This window comes from Bos javanicus, chromosome 24, assembly GCF_032452875.1.
Source record: "Bos javanicus breed banteng chromosome 24, ARS-OSU_banteng_1.0, whole genome shotgun sequence".
In the NCBI taxonomy this organism is placed as follows: domain Eukaryota; kingdom Metazoa; phylum Chordata; class Mammalia; order Artiodactyla; family Bovidae; genus Bos; species Bos javanicus.
Window position 1 is genome coordinate 611,098 of NC_083891.1, and position 12,970 is coordinate 624,067.

The following is a 12,970-nucleotide window of genomic DNA, read 5'->3' on the forward strand; positions in this document are numbered from 1 at the left end:
GCGCACGCACTCTCCGGAGCTCACGCCTTGTGGGCGCGCGGGCTCAGTGGCCGGCGCTCACAGCCTCTGGGAGACCTACGCGCCCGGAAGGACCGCTGAGCGGGAGGGCCCGGTGTGGGCAGAGGTGCGTGCGCGGCTGGAGACGGTGGGAAGGGGTCGGCGAGTGATGCGCGGGTGTGTGATTCCAGGGGGCCCCTCCCCTTGGGATCTTGGCCGGGGGGCAGAGGCGTTCCTGTGGCGGGCTCGGGGGCGGAACTTGGTAGACGCGGGCCTGGCCCTGCAGGCAGCGCATCGACTGCCCCTCGGGGTGAGTCCCCGTAGGCCGGGGGCTCCGTGGTGAGGCTCCGTTGGGTGGGGGCCCCGCAGGGTGAGCCCCCGCGGGGTAGAGGCCCCGTGGTGAGGCTCTGTGGGGTGGGGGCCCCGCAGGGTGACACCCCGTGAGGGGCTCCGTGGTGAGGCTCCTTGGGGCGGGGGGTTCCTTGGGTGTGCCATGGGGGGGCTGGGAGGAGCTGACCGGTGATTTCCCCCTACTCCCCCGCAGACCTGTCGGCTCAAGATGTCGTACATGCTCCCGCACCTGCACAATGGCTGGCAGGTGGATCAGGCCATCCTTTCGGAAGAAGACCGCGTGGTCGTCATTCGGTTTGGGCACGACTGGGACCCTACTTGCATGAAGATGGATGAGGTTCTGTACAGCATTGCTGAAAAGGTAAAGCAGCCACACCTCCCGTCGCGTCCTGCCGCCCGGTTTGGTGTTTGCATCCTGTTGGATTGCTGTTGTTTTGCCGGTAAGAATGAAAAATACAGCCAGTTTACCGGTTACAGAGAAGCAGTAGGATTCACAGAAGTACCTTGGGGTATGAGGATGGGCTCCCTGAAATTTGTCAGAATAACTTATATCCTTACTGGCAGAAGTTTCCATAGATTTTCACATTTTTAAGAGGTTCATGATGTCTCTCCCTGAAGAAGTGAAAGATTCTTATTAATTTATAGGGATTTTAACTCATAAGGTGTTTTCAAAAATTTACATCTATACTGCCAAGAGCAAAACATGTTTGCAGAATTTGGCTGAGTGTAGGAGCTTACTTTGAATGGCTTAGTTTTAAAAACTTGTCATTTTTTTGGAACCGTGTTTATTTGTTGTATGTATTGAGCAGAACATCTATGGTAACAACATAGTAAATTCCCTTCTTTTTCTTTGAGTCCCTTCTTTTCTCCAGGGCGCTCTTTGTAAGTGACTTGATTTATAGCTTAGAGTGATTCCAATGTAGGAAACATTGGGAAAAAGTAGAACTGTAATGTTAGAACTAGTTTTCCTAATCCTTAAATTTAGTACACGGGGTTGTCTGTGGCCGTTTGCTGACAATAAAGAGCAATTGTAGGGCGCTGTTGAGTAACTAGGGCTTAATTCTCTTTCTGTAATTGTCTCATGGGTATTTTAAGGTAAATTTGATTTAGAATTTTGCAATTGTAGTAATAGGGCAAGAGGCAAAAATATTAGGGTATAATAAAAAATATAATATTCAATGTTAATTTGAGAGGTTATTCATTTTATTAAAGAGTATAAAAATAAGGGAAACATTGAAGTCATCATTTATTTCACAGGAGTAAGATATGCTAATATGGGCTGGGTTAAAATAACTCCTTTGAGTAAAGAGTAGCAGGTGTAAGGATATAGTTTGTATTTAGGAATCGAAAAGTAGTCTGACCTGCCGTCAGTAGTTTTCACTGTCTCCTCTTTGGTAGGACAGGCAGAGTGAGGTCGGGGTAGTGGCACTGTGAACATTAGGGACCATCCTTCTGTGTCTGTCACCGAAAATGCATCTCAGAGAGTCTGATTCTGCAGATCTGAGATGAGGTCCAGAAGCTCCCCCAGGAATTCCGAATCCCTTCAGTGAGATCCGAGTCAGAGCAGGAGTCTGTGGTGATAACCTTACCCTCCTCTTCCTCTTGGACGCCAAGGCGTTGAGGGAGCTTGAAGAGATGCCTGGGAAACTCAGGAGAGCAGGGTTCTGCCAGTCGGGTCCTCCCTGTCAGGTCAGAGGTCAGGAGTGAAGTGGTGCCCAGAAGTCATTTCCTCATGACTTGAGCCACAGTGGTCAAGGGCAGAGACTGCAGAAGTCAGTGATGATGGATGAAGACCCTGTTCCAGTAATCGAATCACTGCTATGTGGACGCTGACGTAACTTAGGTGTGTGTTCTGGGTTCTGCCTTGCAGGTGGAGTGTAAGCACCAGGGGATGTCCAGACCCGGTTGCCCTCAGCACGAGGCTAGGATGGCAGAGGCGTGAGGGTTGTTTGCTGTTCATATCTGAGCAAAACTCAGCAAGATACTCTTAGCTAGGAGACAGATTTTGTGTCAATGTAAGTTTTTAGGGACTTTCATCAGAACTGTTCTTTTCTAATCCCTGTGTAGCAGTCAGAGACCAAATTGCTGTAGTGCTAGTAGGTGTGCTCTTTTTGGACTAGAACTGTTGGTAAGAACAGTTTAATTGGGCTCACTTGGAGTATTTTTCTTTGGTCTTTTAAGTTACTCTTTTTCATTCATCCAGAACTTGGATTTCTATTTTAATAAACTTCTAATACTATGTAATATTATAGTCATTAAAAATGCAAACTTGAAATGCATTACAAAACTGTTAATGTTTTATTTTCTGCTTAGTATAAGGGCAGAATATGAATTTATAATTCTGGAAGCCCTTTTTGGGGACGTTGAACAGGAATTTTTGAAATTTAAGGTTTTAGTATAAAGAACAATTTAACTGTCTATCTCCCTCTGCAGAAATGGCAGATAATGGGAGATCTTCCTCATCTTGTTACGAGCTCTGTTTGGATACCCCAGCTGTTTTAAAGTGAGTAAAATTCCAACATTGAGGCTGGACTTGATTATACTATTCTCCTGGAATGTGTTTTATTGACTCACTGCTTCAGCAGCTCCAACCCCACCTCATGCTGGATTGGTTTTGACCTGTACTGAAAACATAGAGATACGTTGAAAGATTTTACAGGTGTCTGGAGTTTGGTAGAATTATTATCAAAATAAAGTTTCCAGGACTTCCCTGTGGTCCAGTGGCCCTGACTCCAGGCTCCCAAAGCAGGGGGCCCAGGTTCAATCCCTGGTCAGGGAACTAGCTCCCATGAGCCACAACTAAAGATCCCTCATGCCGCAACTAAGACCTGGTGCAGCAAAATAAATAAATAGAAATAAATATTAAAAAAATAAAGTTTTCTGATTAGTGGGTGATTTTATGCACAGCTTCAAGGTAAGACTTTTGTCTTGCCATTTTGGAGGCGTGTACTTTGGCAGCACTGTGACCAAGTCCTATTATGTGTAAGAATAAATGGGATGTTTAATTCTTGTATGTTTAAAGAATTCATACCAGTAGAATTTAAAATATGCAAAACCTCAGTGATACTATCTCATAGTCAGACCTTCTAATTTGTATATAAGGTAAATGTATTCATGGAATTATTTAGGAATGACTTCTGGGGCTCTTTCTTAAACATGTCATAAAGTAGGTTGAATCTGCAGAAATTTATGCTCAATTGAGAAATCTCATAGGAACCAGTAACCAATCAGGGCAAATAATAGTTTGAGAAAAGGAAGTTATGCAGTTTTTTGATGGCTTTGAAAGGAACTATCTAAAAATGTAAAAATCGATACTTCAAAAATACATAGTACCAATTGACGGTCAAGAACATTTGTCCAGAATTTTAGGTGGGTTCTTAGCTAATGAAGGAGCTTCATAGAGAAGGTGGAAGGCGACACTGACAGCCTTCGGTCTTAGTGACATGCGTGAGTGGCATTGAGTGGTGTGCAGGACTGTGGAGCTGTGTTGTCACTGAGAGAGAGGCCAGCTGGTGCTGCAGGGCTAGAGGACCTGTCAGGTCACCTCTAGGAAGAACAGACTGTCTTTTAAGGCAGGTCTGTTTGAACTCAGGATTATGTAATTAAGTCCATAGTGACAGTAAAACATTTTCTGAGTTTTGAAATATATGTGTATTTCTGAAGTTCATTCATTCAACTAGTGATATTTACTGGTGCCCCAGGTATGTCAGGTCCTGATTGACTCGAGGACCACCAGAAAAGACAGCAGATGTGGTCCCCGACCTTGTGAGGCTTCACGTCTATCTTGATGGGATTTATGTGGAAGGAATAGATGATGAAGGACTGTAGTGTCATTTGTTTTTTGACTTCTGAATGAGCTACGGTTTTCTTACTCATCACTGGAGGCAAAAGAAAATGAGACCTTTTTAAGTGTCTCACGTAAAACCAACATTCACAGTGTGAAAGTTGTACATCATTGAGTTGTCATTTTATGCTTTAGGAAGCTATGCGTGTGTGTGTGTGTGTGTGTGTTTGGTTATACTGTGATGTTAATACCTAACTTTTACATTGTAGTATCTTTTTTTTTTTTTTAATGAGAGAAGTAAAATATCTCTGCTTAGTAAAACTAGATGCAGGCAGGACTTATGAAAGGCAGGAGACCTAGGTTTGTTCCCTGGAGAAGGAAGTGGCCACCCACTCCAGTATTCTTGCCTGGAGAATCCCATGGACAGAGGAGCCTGGCAGGCTACAGTCCATGGGTTCCAAGGGTCGGACACGACTTAGCAACTAAACCACAACCACCAGAACTTATAAACCAGCAGGGTAACTTTTGCCAGGAGGCAGTTGTGCAGCGGAGCAAGTGGCTGCTCTCAGCAGTCCTCCGTCTCTGTGTGCACACCAGGAAGAGGGGATGTGGGAGAGGCTCAGAGAGACTCCTTTTCTTCCCCTACCTCGGCACTGACGCCTATCAGCAAAAGGCGTGCTCGTGAAATGTAAACTTCCTTCTCTCCTTTTTGTGGAAGGTGGTGGTTTAATGTCCATAGTCAATATTTCTTAATATTCCCAAAAATAGAGAGCAGAGTATAGTGGACTTAATACCTAATACTTAATACTTGTTGCAGTTACCAGTATTCTGTCAGTCTTGTACCATTTAATCCCTCAGTTTTTGTACTGTAGTATTAAACCATATAATCGCATGGATGGAGGAGCCTGGTAGGCTGCGGTCCATGGGGTTGTGAAGAGTCTGACACGACTGAGCAACTTCGCTTTCACTTTTCACTTTCATGCATCGGAGAAGGAAATGGCAACCCACTCCAGTGTTCTTACTTAGAGAATCCCAGGGATGGTGGAGCCTGGTGGGCTGCCGTCTATGGGGTCACACAGAGTCAGACACGACTGAAGTGACTTAGCAGCAGCAGCAGTAGCAGCAGCATGCTATTTCACTGGTAAATTACAGTCAGGTTTTTAGAGTTAGTTTGGAGGAAGAAATATGCATTTTCTGTGCAGTTCCTGGGGCTGCCATAACAAAGCATCACAAATTGGGCAGATTAAAACAAGAGAAATGTGTTGCCTCACAGCTTGAGGGTCAGAAGTCCGAGACTGGGGTGTCAGCAGAATGTGCTCCCTCGGGAAAGTCCCTGCTGTTCTCCCCATCCTGGTGTCTCCCCTCCTGGGGTGCTCCCTGACTTCTGGGTGCCTTCCCTAGCCCTCTGGGTTCAGTTGGCGTGTTTGTGTTCTCCCTTGGCTTGTTTCAACCAGCCAGGTTGGATCATGGCTCAGACTCCAGTATGACCTCTTTTGACCTTCGCTGATGAGCTCTGCAGGCACCCTGTTCCCAGGTCAGGCCACCTTCTGAGAATGAGGGGTCAGGGGTTCAGTTTGTTTTCTTGTTGGGGTAAAAGGACATAATTCAACCCACAGTATTTTAAGTTGGTATAAGCTTTCTAAAAGGCACTGAGACAGAAATTATAAGGAGCGTTTAAAATGTCATGTCCTTTGTTCTGAAGATTCTATTTTAGGTGTTTATCCTTAAGAAATAATGAAATATGTATATAAATGTAAGGGTAATAATGTTCATATGTGAATAATGATATTAATGAAATTTTATTTATATTCATGAAAAAAAAATAACAGAAGAATGGTAAAATAATGGCATAGCCATTTGATGAACTGTTAAGTAGCCATAATGTTTTGTTTTGATTGTTTTCTTATATACAGTATACAGTTTATATGAGGACACTCATAATTAAAGTGAGATACAAAATATTGTAGTATGATCACCGTATGATCACATTTTATTAGAACAGCATAAACATATAGACCAGAAAAAGTGGGAAAGAATATAGTAAAAATATCTTCTCAGCAGTTATCTCTGGGTGTTGGGATTGGACGTAATTTTATTTATGGTTTTCTGAGTTTTCTAAATGTTCTGTGATGGACTTGCAATTAAGGAAGAAATTAAAGAACATTTGTTACCTACAGTATGATTTGAGTTGTTAGGCCCTTAGTGTGTGCAGGTGTCCAGACCTAAGTTAGAGGGGAGTGTGTGGCTGAATCCCAGGGGCATATTTTAAAGCATTTGTTTGCTACATACAGTTAAATGCTTGTAAAAGTTCATGTAGCATTTTACTGGACCAGCATGAGTGATGTGTCTGCGGACTTTTCCTGCAGGATTCTCATAGCTTGCCGGCTGGAAGATGTTAAGCATGCTAATGGACAGTTGCTCAGGACTGTGATGCTAGTGAAGTGATGTCCCACATGGCAACTCTCCTGGGAAAACCTGTTGCAGAGCTAGTTTGAAAATTGTCCTGTTATACACAGATTCTTTTGTTTTTGTTTTTTAATGTGCTTTTACAGAAAAAAAGTTGATGTGTTATTTCAGTTCTCCCCCCCCCCCCATCTCCTTTACTTTTAGGTTAAAAATTTTGCAGTTATTTATCTTGTGGATATTACAGAAGTACCTGACTTCAACAAAATGTATGAGTTATATGATCCGTGTACTGTCATGTTTTTCTTCAGGTATGTTCACTTATCTTAAAGTTGTTATTTAAATTGAAAAGATGGTCTGGGCGTTTAATGCAATCAAGATATCTTTAGAAGGAAGTTGTAATGTGGTCATATCATAATACAGTTTGTATCACCAGGCAATTAATGTGATCTTTTAAATAATTTTCAAAGTAACAATTCCAGTTTTACCATTTACTCAGTAACAAATTACCCTTTTGAAATAACTACCCAGGGACCTAGGTGAAGTGTAATTAAATGGAGGACATTCTTATTGACATTTAAGATACCTTTAAATTTAATCTGTTGATGAAAAATGTGTTTACAGTAACTCAGTTTTTAAATATATTACTGATTAGCATCCTTTTGTGATATCCAAGAGGGAAACCTGTACTTCGTTAGTTTGCTTATAAATACAAAATCTTATAAAAAGATCTTTCATCAGCTGAAAAATTCTTTTGTGGATCCTAGTCAATCAATCATTGGCTCAAGTAATAGAATCAGGTGAATTTGCACCTATGATTTACAAACTTTGCATGAATGGAGAATGCAGAGTAGCTACTGGTTAGACACAGGAGTCTGATGCAGATATAAACACGGTTTTTGCTATTTCTGTAATAAAGTTAAGTAACAGCATGAGTGAAAAAAAAAATTTCTGTTGTGAAGGTTTAATTTGGAAAGAAATCACCATATGACACTATTTTTACTTGTCTATCAGAATTTCTTATGTTACTCCAGAAGTTAGTAAGTAGCAATATAAACACTAGGCCAGCTCTAGCAGCAGAGCTCCCTAGTGGGTGAGGAGGTCTGGGTGGGGTGTGCAGGGTGTGTACTCACTCTCTGTTCTGTGTAACAAACTTGGTGGTCTGTAGGTCAGAGTCCAGGCAGGCTCAGGGTTCTGATGTGGGGTCTCTGAAGGCCAGAGTCACGGGCTAGGCTCCCGTCTAGGCTGTCGGTCAGGGAAGAATCCACTTGGCTCAGGGGCGCTTTTGGTTGGATCCAGTTTCTGGTGGTCACAGGTCGGAGGTCTGTTTCTGCTGGGCCCTTCTCTGCTCCTAGAGGCTCCTCTGTCTTTGAAACCCTGAGCAGTGAGTTGAGTTCTTTTCATAAGCTGCTCCAGCATCCTGTTCTGCTTTCAGAGGGCACGTGTGATTGGATTAGACAAACCCCTTAATCCAGGAGAATCCCCTTATTTTAAAATCAACCGATGGGTAACCATGGGAACAGCTGCAGACCCCCCTGTGCGGCATCATGTACCTAATGATGGGCATGGTCGCATTGCAGCCCAGTTCCGGGGGTTCAGGTGGGAGATAGGGGTCTTATAGGGTTCTGTGCACTGCAGCGTGCCAGGCCAGGCCCACCCCCACCCCCGGCTGCAGAGAGTCATGTCCTGCCCCGGCTGCGGCCCCCACCATCAGCTCCCATTGCAGAATCGGGTGTGGATGAGGCTTCTCTGGCCAGCTTTGGAGGCTGCTCCTTATCTGTGGCCCCTCCTCCAGGACGCAGTGTGGACAGTCCTGAGAAACAGTCTTCTGGGCTCACAAGGAGGGAAGATGGGGAAGAGGAGCTCTGATGCAGCACTGGGTCGTCCTTCTGGCCCAATGCAGGTTTTTATTTTTTGCCTTTTCATGAAGGGCATTTGCAGCCGGTTTATTTTTCAACTGCTTCCTGCCAGCAGCATTTTGGGGTTGTGTCAGCTCTTTTCACTGCATGGTCTTCCCTTTCAGTCTGAGCAAGTAGGGTTCCTGTCCTGGGCTCTGGGGTGCCCTCTGCCCAACAGCTGTTTCCTTGGGGAAGAGCCCATCCTGTGACTGGACATTCTGACTTTAGGTCTTTCCTGGGTTTCCGCAGAAGATTGTGTGGCCTCTTTGTCCAGAGTAGAGCAGCCGTTTCTGGATTTCAGCACCTTCTGCCATCTGGAGAGGCCAAGAAATTTTTCTGGTTAACAGATCTTACACCAGTTTGTCTCTCTTCTCATTTTACTGTAAGCAGCATGAAACTCGGCAGCGCCTTCTAGACACTTAGGTGTCTTCAGCTGGTATCTACGTCCATCACTTTGGAGTGTTGCAGACATCCTCCACTCCCTGTAATGCATCCCCACCCCCTCCCAGTCCATGTTCCTACTGACAGGCTGTTGAAGGCAGTCTGGGTCTTTTCTGTGTGCCCCTCAGAATTCTCCCAGAGTCCTCCCATCTTGGATCCTGCCTTCCACTGCATGTGACCAGGCTTGAGGGACAGGAGATGCCTTTCTGGGGAAAGAGGTTGAGTGGTGCTGGGGCTGGGTGTGTATTTTGATATTTTAGAACTGATGCTGCACTCAGAAAAGGAGACAAAGCCTTCTGCTGTTCCTGCAACCCAGAATTCTAAGACAAGTAGTAACAATATTTTGGTTAATTTATTCACCAAATATGTATACACATAGAGTCCTGCTCAGTTTTATGTCTATGCTGGGACATGAATCAGATCAGACAGGGTGCCTGCTGTCACAGAACATCCTCTGATGGCAAAGCAGAGCAGATAGCACTGGAAACCAGGGAGAAGTGACAGGTGACAGCATGTGTGCGTGCCGTGGGAGGGGCTTCCCCTCACCCACAAGCAATCGTAGGATCTGGAAGTGGCCTCTGTTAACATGAACTCCCTTGTGCGTGCTGTGGGAGGGGCTTCCCCTCACCCACAAGCAATCTTAGGATCTGGAAGTGGCCTCTGTTAACATGAACTCCCTCGTAACAGAAGAGGTGCCTGGGAATAGCAAGGCGCCCATTTCCGCTTCATGGCCACGAAGTGTCTTCAGGAGCTGAGGGCAGAGTCCAGATATCCCATCACTCACTGCAGACAGTTCCAAAGGTTTGGGCAGTACTGAGCCAGGAACTGTGGATAAAACCAAATACATAGGACAGTATATCTTCTGAGTGACCACATATATATTTTTCTTATAAGTCACAGTATTGCAGCAAGTATTTGCAGAGGCACAAATACTGATTGTCATCAGGCGGCGGGGAGTGTGTAGAGGCTGCTGAGTAAGTTTGGCGTGAGCCCAGCAGGGGCACAGGGCAGAATGGCCTGCACATCTGGGGACCTGCAAGGATGTGGGTGACACAGGTGGGGGTGGGGAGTGGCAGGTGTGGAAGGAAGGGCAGGGCCAGGCCCAGATGCCCGGATTCCTGGGCCGGTGTGACTCCTGGAAGCGAGTTTTTGCAGCAGGAGAGTGACATCCAGTTTGCCTCCTGGAAGCTCACTCTGACTAGAAGGAGACCTCACTGCAGCCCCAGGTGAAGCCTGCAACAGGAAACCACAGCTGGCAGCCAGACGCATAGCCTGTCAGAAACAGAAAGTTAAATCGATAGCCATTAGTGCAGCTGGTACAACAAGGGTTAATATCTTTATTTTATGAAGTGCACATATAAATTCATTTTAAAAAGTAGCTTCTTGAAAGATCCATCTATGGAGAATCGAGAAATGCAAAATATCATTCACTTCACAGTCAATAGGACTTTCAGTAACATTTACACTAAGTGCTCACAAGAACACCATGAGAAACTCACACATTGCTTTTTCAGGTAAGTTACTACAACACCCTGGAAAACTGTTTGGCTTACCAGGTGACTGAGGCTGTGTCCTTCGACCCTTGATTGCCCTGTAGGTGATTTGTCCTAAGGAATTACAGAGCACACAGAAGGAACATGTGTGTCTTTCTTAACAGTATTTAGATGGTTTCTAGTTTTCTTCTAAACCGTAGTGGATCCTCTTGATCGTGCTGATGTTTGATAAGAGCCTGTAATGGAGGTGGGGATGTAAGGCATGTTTCCATGCGGTTCTTTTTCAGAGAGATTCAGAGCACTGACCCCTTCCCTCTTACAGGAACAAGCACATCATGATCGACCTGGGCACCGGCAACAACAACAAGATCAACTGGGCCATGGAGGACAAGCAGGAGATGATCGACATCATCGAGACGGTGTACCGGGGGGCCCGCAAGGGCCGTGGGCTGGTCGTGTCTCCGAAGGACTACTCCACCAAGTACAGATACTGAGCGCGGCCCACCCGGTGCACGTGGTGCCCTGGGGTCGTTCTCATGTTGAAGTATTTTCAACTAACTATTTAAAGCCTTTGAGAAAGCGTTTGGCAAAGTACGCGGAGCTTAAGGAGCTGGAGGGTTTTGCAGTGTGGGTGGCATTGCCTCGCCTTTCAGTCTGCCTGGTCACTGTATTTTTGTATCAGCAAATATCTGTAAATATCTAACTGAAATAAATACACAGTGATGGGGATGGTCAAAATTGTTTATTTACTAAGAAACTTAGTGTACAGATTAATGATTTTGGTAGTCAAGAATGGACTCTCTACCACTGAGTGAGGCTCAGTGTGTCTCATGGTTCCGGAGGCTGGAGTCAGATCCAGCTGTCAGGCTGGTCCTCCGGGGCCTGACAGGGAGTCTGTTCCCACCCCTCTCCTGGCTCTGGTGGTTTCTGGCGTCCCTTGGCTGGTGATGCTTCACCACAGTCCCAGCCTTCATCCTACACATTGTTCTCCCTGTGCGTGTGTCTGTTCAGATGTTCCACTGGGCGAGGGCTGCCCTGCTCCAGCACGACCATCTCCACTCATGACGTCTGCAACAGCCCCATCTCCACAGGATACATTCTGAGGTCCAGGGGTGAGGACTTCCGGCACAGGAATTGTCAGGGACACAGCTGATCCCTCAATAGAACCAAAGGCTTGAGTTCAGGAAGAATACACACTTAACGAAAAGTTACATTTTATTCTGGTTATAAAAACAGTACGATAAAATAATGATTTTTGCAGGCTTCCCTTTAAAGACTAAGAGCTGATTCTTATACTTCTTAAGATCAAATCTGATGTGCATACTGTATTTTATGTGGAAACCAGACCCTTCAATCCATGTAGCTACTTTCCTCCTCATAATCTCAAGTTCCTCTCCTATCTCGCCTACCCCAGCAGCATTTGTTAGTTGGGATCTTCCTGGGCACATCTCAGTGCACACAGACTACGCAGTCAAGAGTGGACGCCTGGCGTGGAGGAGCACAGGGAACTCTGGGGAGCACACCTGGAGCCCACACCTGGCTTCACAGCCCTTGGGCAAGTGCTCTCCCACGTGAAGAGGATGGTAGCGTCTGCTGTCTGACACCTGCTGTACTCAGATCAGTCACAGCATTCCCTGGGGGCCCTCTGCTGTGAAAAGGCTCACTGCCTCATCAGATTGACTCATTGTTGAAACATGAGTGTACTTACCAAAGAATGAAATTTTTAAAAAGCCACACACACACAAGTATGTGCTTTTAGAAACGGACATAGGGACTTCTTTGCCAATAAAGGTCCGTCTAGTCAAGGCTATGGTTTTTCCAGTAGTCATCTATGGATGTGAGAGTTGGACTATAAAGAAAGCTGAGTGCAGAAGAATTGATGCTTTTGAACTGTGGTGTTGGAGAAGACTCTTGAGAGTCCCTTGGACTGCAAGGAGATCCAACCAGTACATCCTAAAGGAAATCTATCCTGAACATTCATTGGAAGGACTGATGCTGAAGCTGAAACTTCAGTACTTTGGCCACCTGATGTGAAGAACTGACTCACTGGAAAAGACTCTGATGCTGGGAAAGATTGAAGGTGGAGGAGAAGGGAACAACAGAGGATGAGATGGTTGGATGGCATCACCAACTCAATGGACATGAGTTTAAGTAAACTCAGGAGTTGGTGATGGACAAGGAGGCCTGGTCACAAAGAGTTGGACACGACTGAGTAACTGAACTGAATTGATAGGGACTTCCCTGGTGGTCTGGAGGTTAAGACGCTGCACTCCCAATGCAGGGGGCTCAGGTTTGATCCCTGGTCAAGGAACTAGATCCCACATGCTGCATCTAAGAATTTGCATGCTATAACTAAAGATCCCAGTACAACCAAATAAATATTTTTTTTTTAATGGATATAAAACTCAAATGCAAATATGCAGTTTAATGTCTCCAGTTTTAATTTTCCCGAAAATAGTATAATACTGTGTCATATGAGGTGCTAAAGAAAAAAAATGTGATCCTAAGTACCTGGCATATGAAAGACATTTGATAGTATACTTCTGACATTTATTCAAGCAAGACCATTAGCCAGTAATTACCTGAAAAGATGCTCACCATCA

General features: G+C 45.1%; 2 protein-coding genes across 4 annotated transcripts in view; one reads left to right on the forward strand and one right to left on the reverse strand.

Moving 5' to 3' along the window:
* Positions 1-11,105, forward strand: TXNL4A (thioredoxin like 4A). Of its 3 annotated transcripts, none has more exons than XM_061399478.1 (4): positions 1-174; positions 542-709; positions 6,743-6,846; positions 10,690-11,105. In XM_061399478.1, the coding sequence occupies exons 2-4, from the start codon at positions 557-559 to the stop codon at positions 10,859-10,861; spliced, it is 429 nt and encodes a 142-aa protein (XP_061255462.1). In that variant the 5' UTR covers positions 1-174; positions 542-556; the 3' UTR covers positions 10,862-11,105. The 3 variants fall into 3 exon arrangements, with proteins under 3 accessions (XP_061255462.1, XP_061255463.1, XP_061255464.1); XM_061399479.1 differs by lacking the exon at positions 1-174 and adding an exon at positions 2,782-2,851 and having other exon boundaries at positions 621-709; XM_061399480.1 differs by lacking the exons at positions 1-174; positions 542-709 and adding an exon at positions 715-788.
* The window catches only part of HSBP1L1 (heat shock factor binding protein 1 like 1), a 20,928-nt gene continuing 18,035 nt past the window's right edge, over positions 10,078-12,970 (reverse strand). The window contains exon 6 of the mRNA XM_061399481.1: positions 10,078-10,146. Within this exon, the coding sequence (XP_061255465.1) occupies positions 10,086-10,146 (61 nt within the window). The 3' untranslated portion in view covers positions 10,078-10,085. The remainder of the gene's footprint in view (positions 10,147-12,970) is intronic.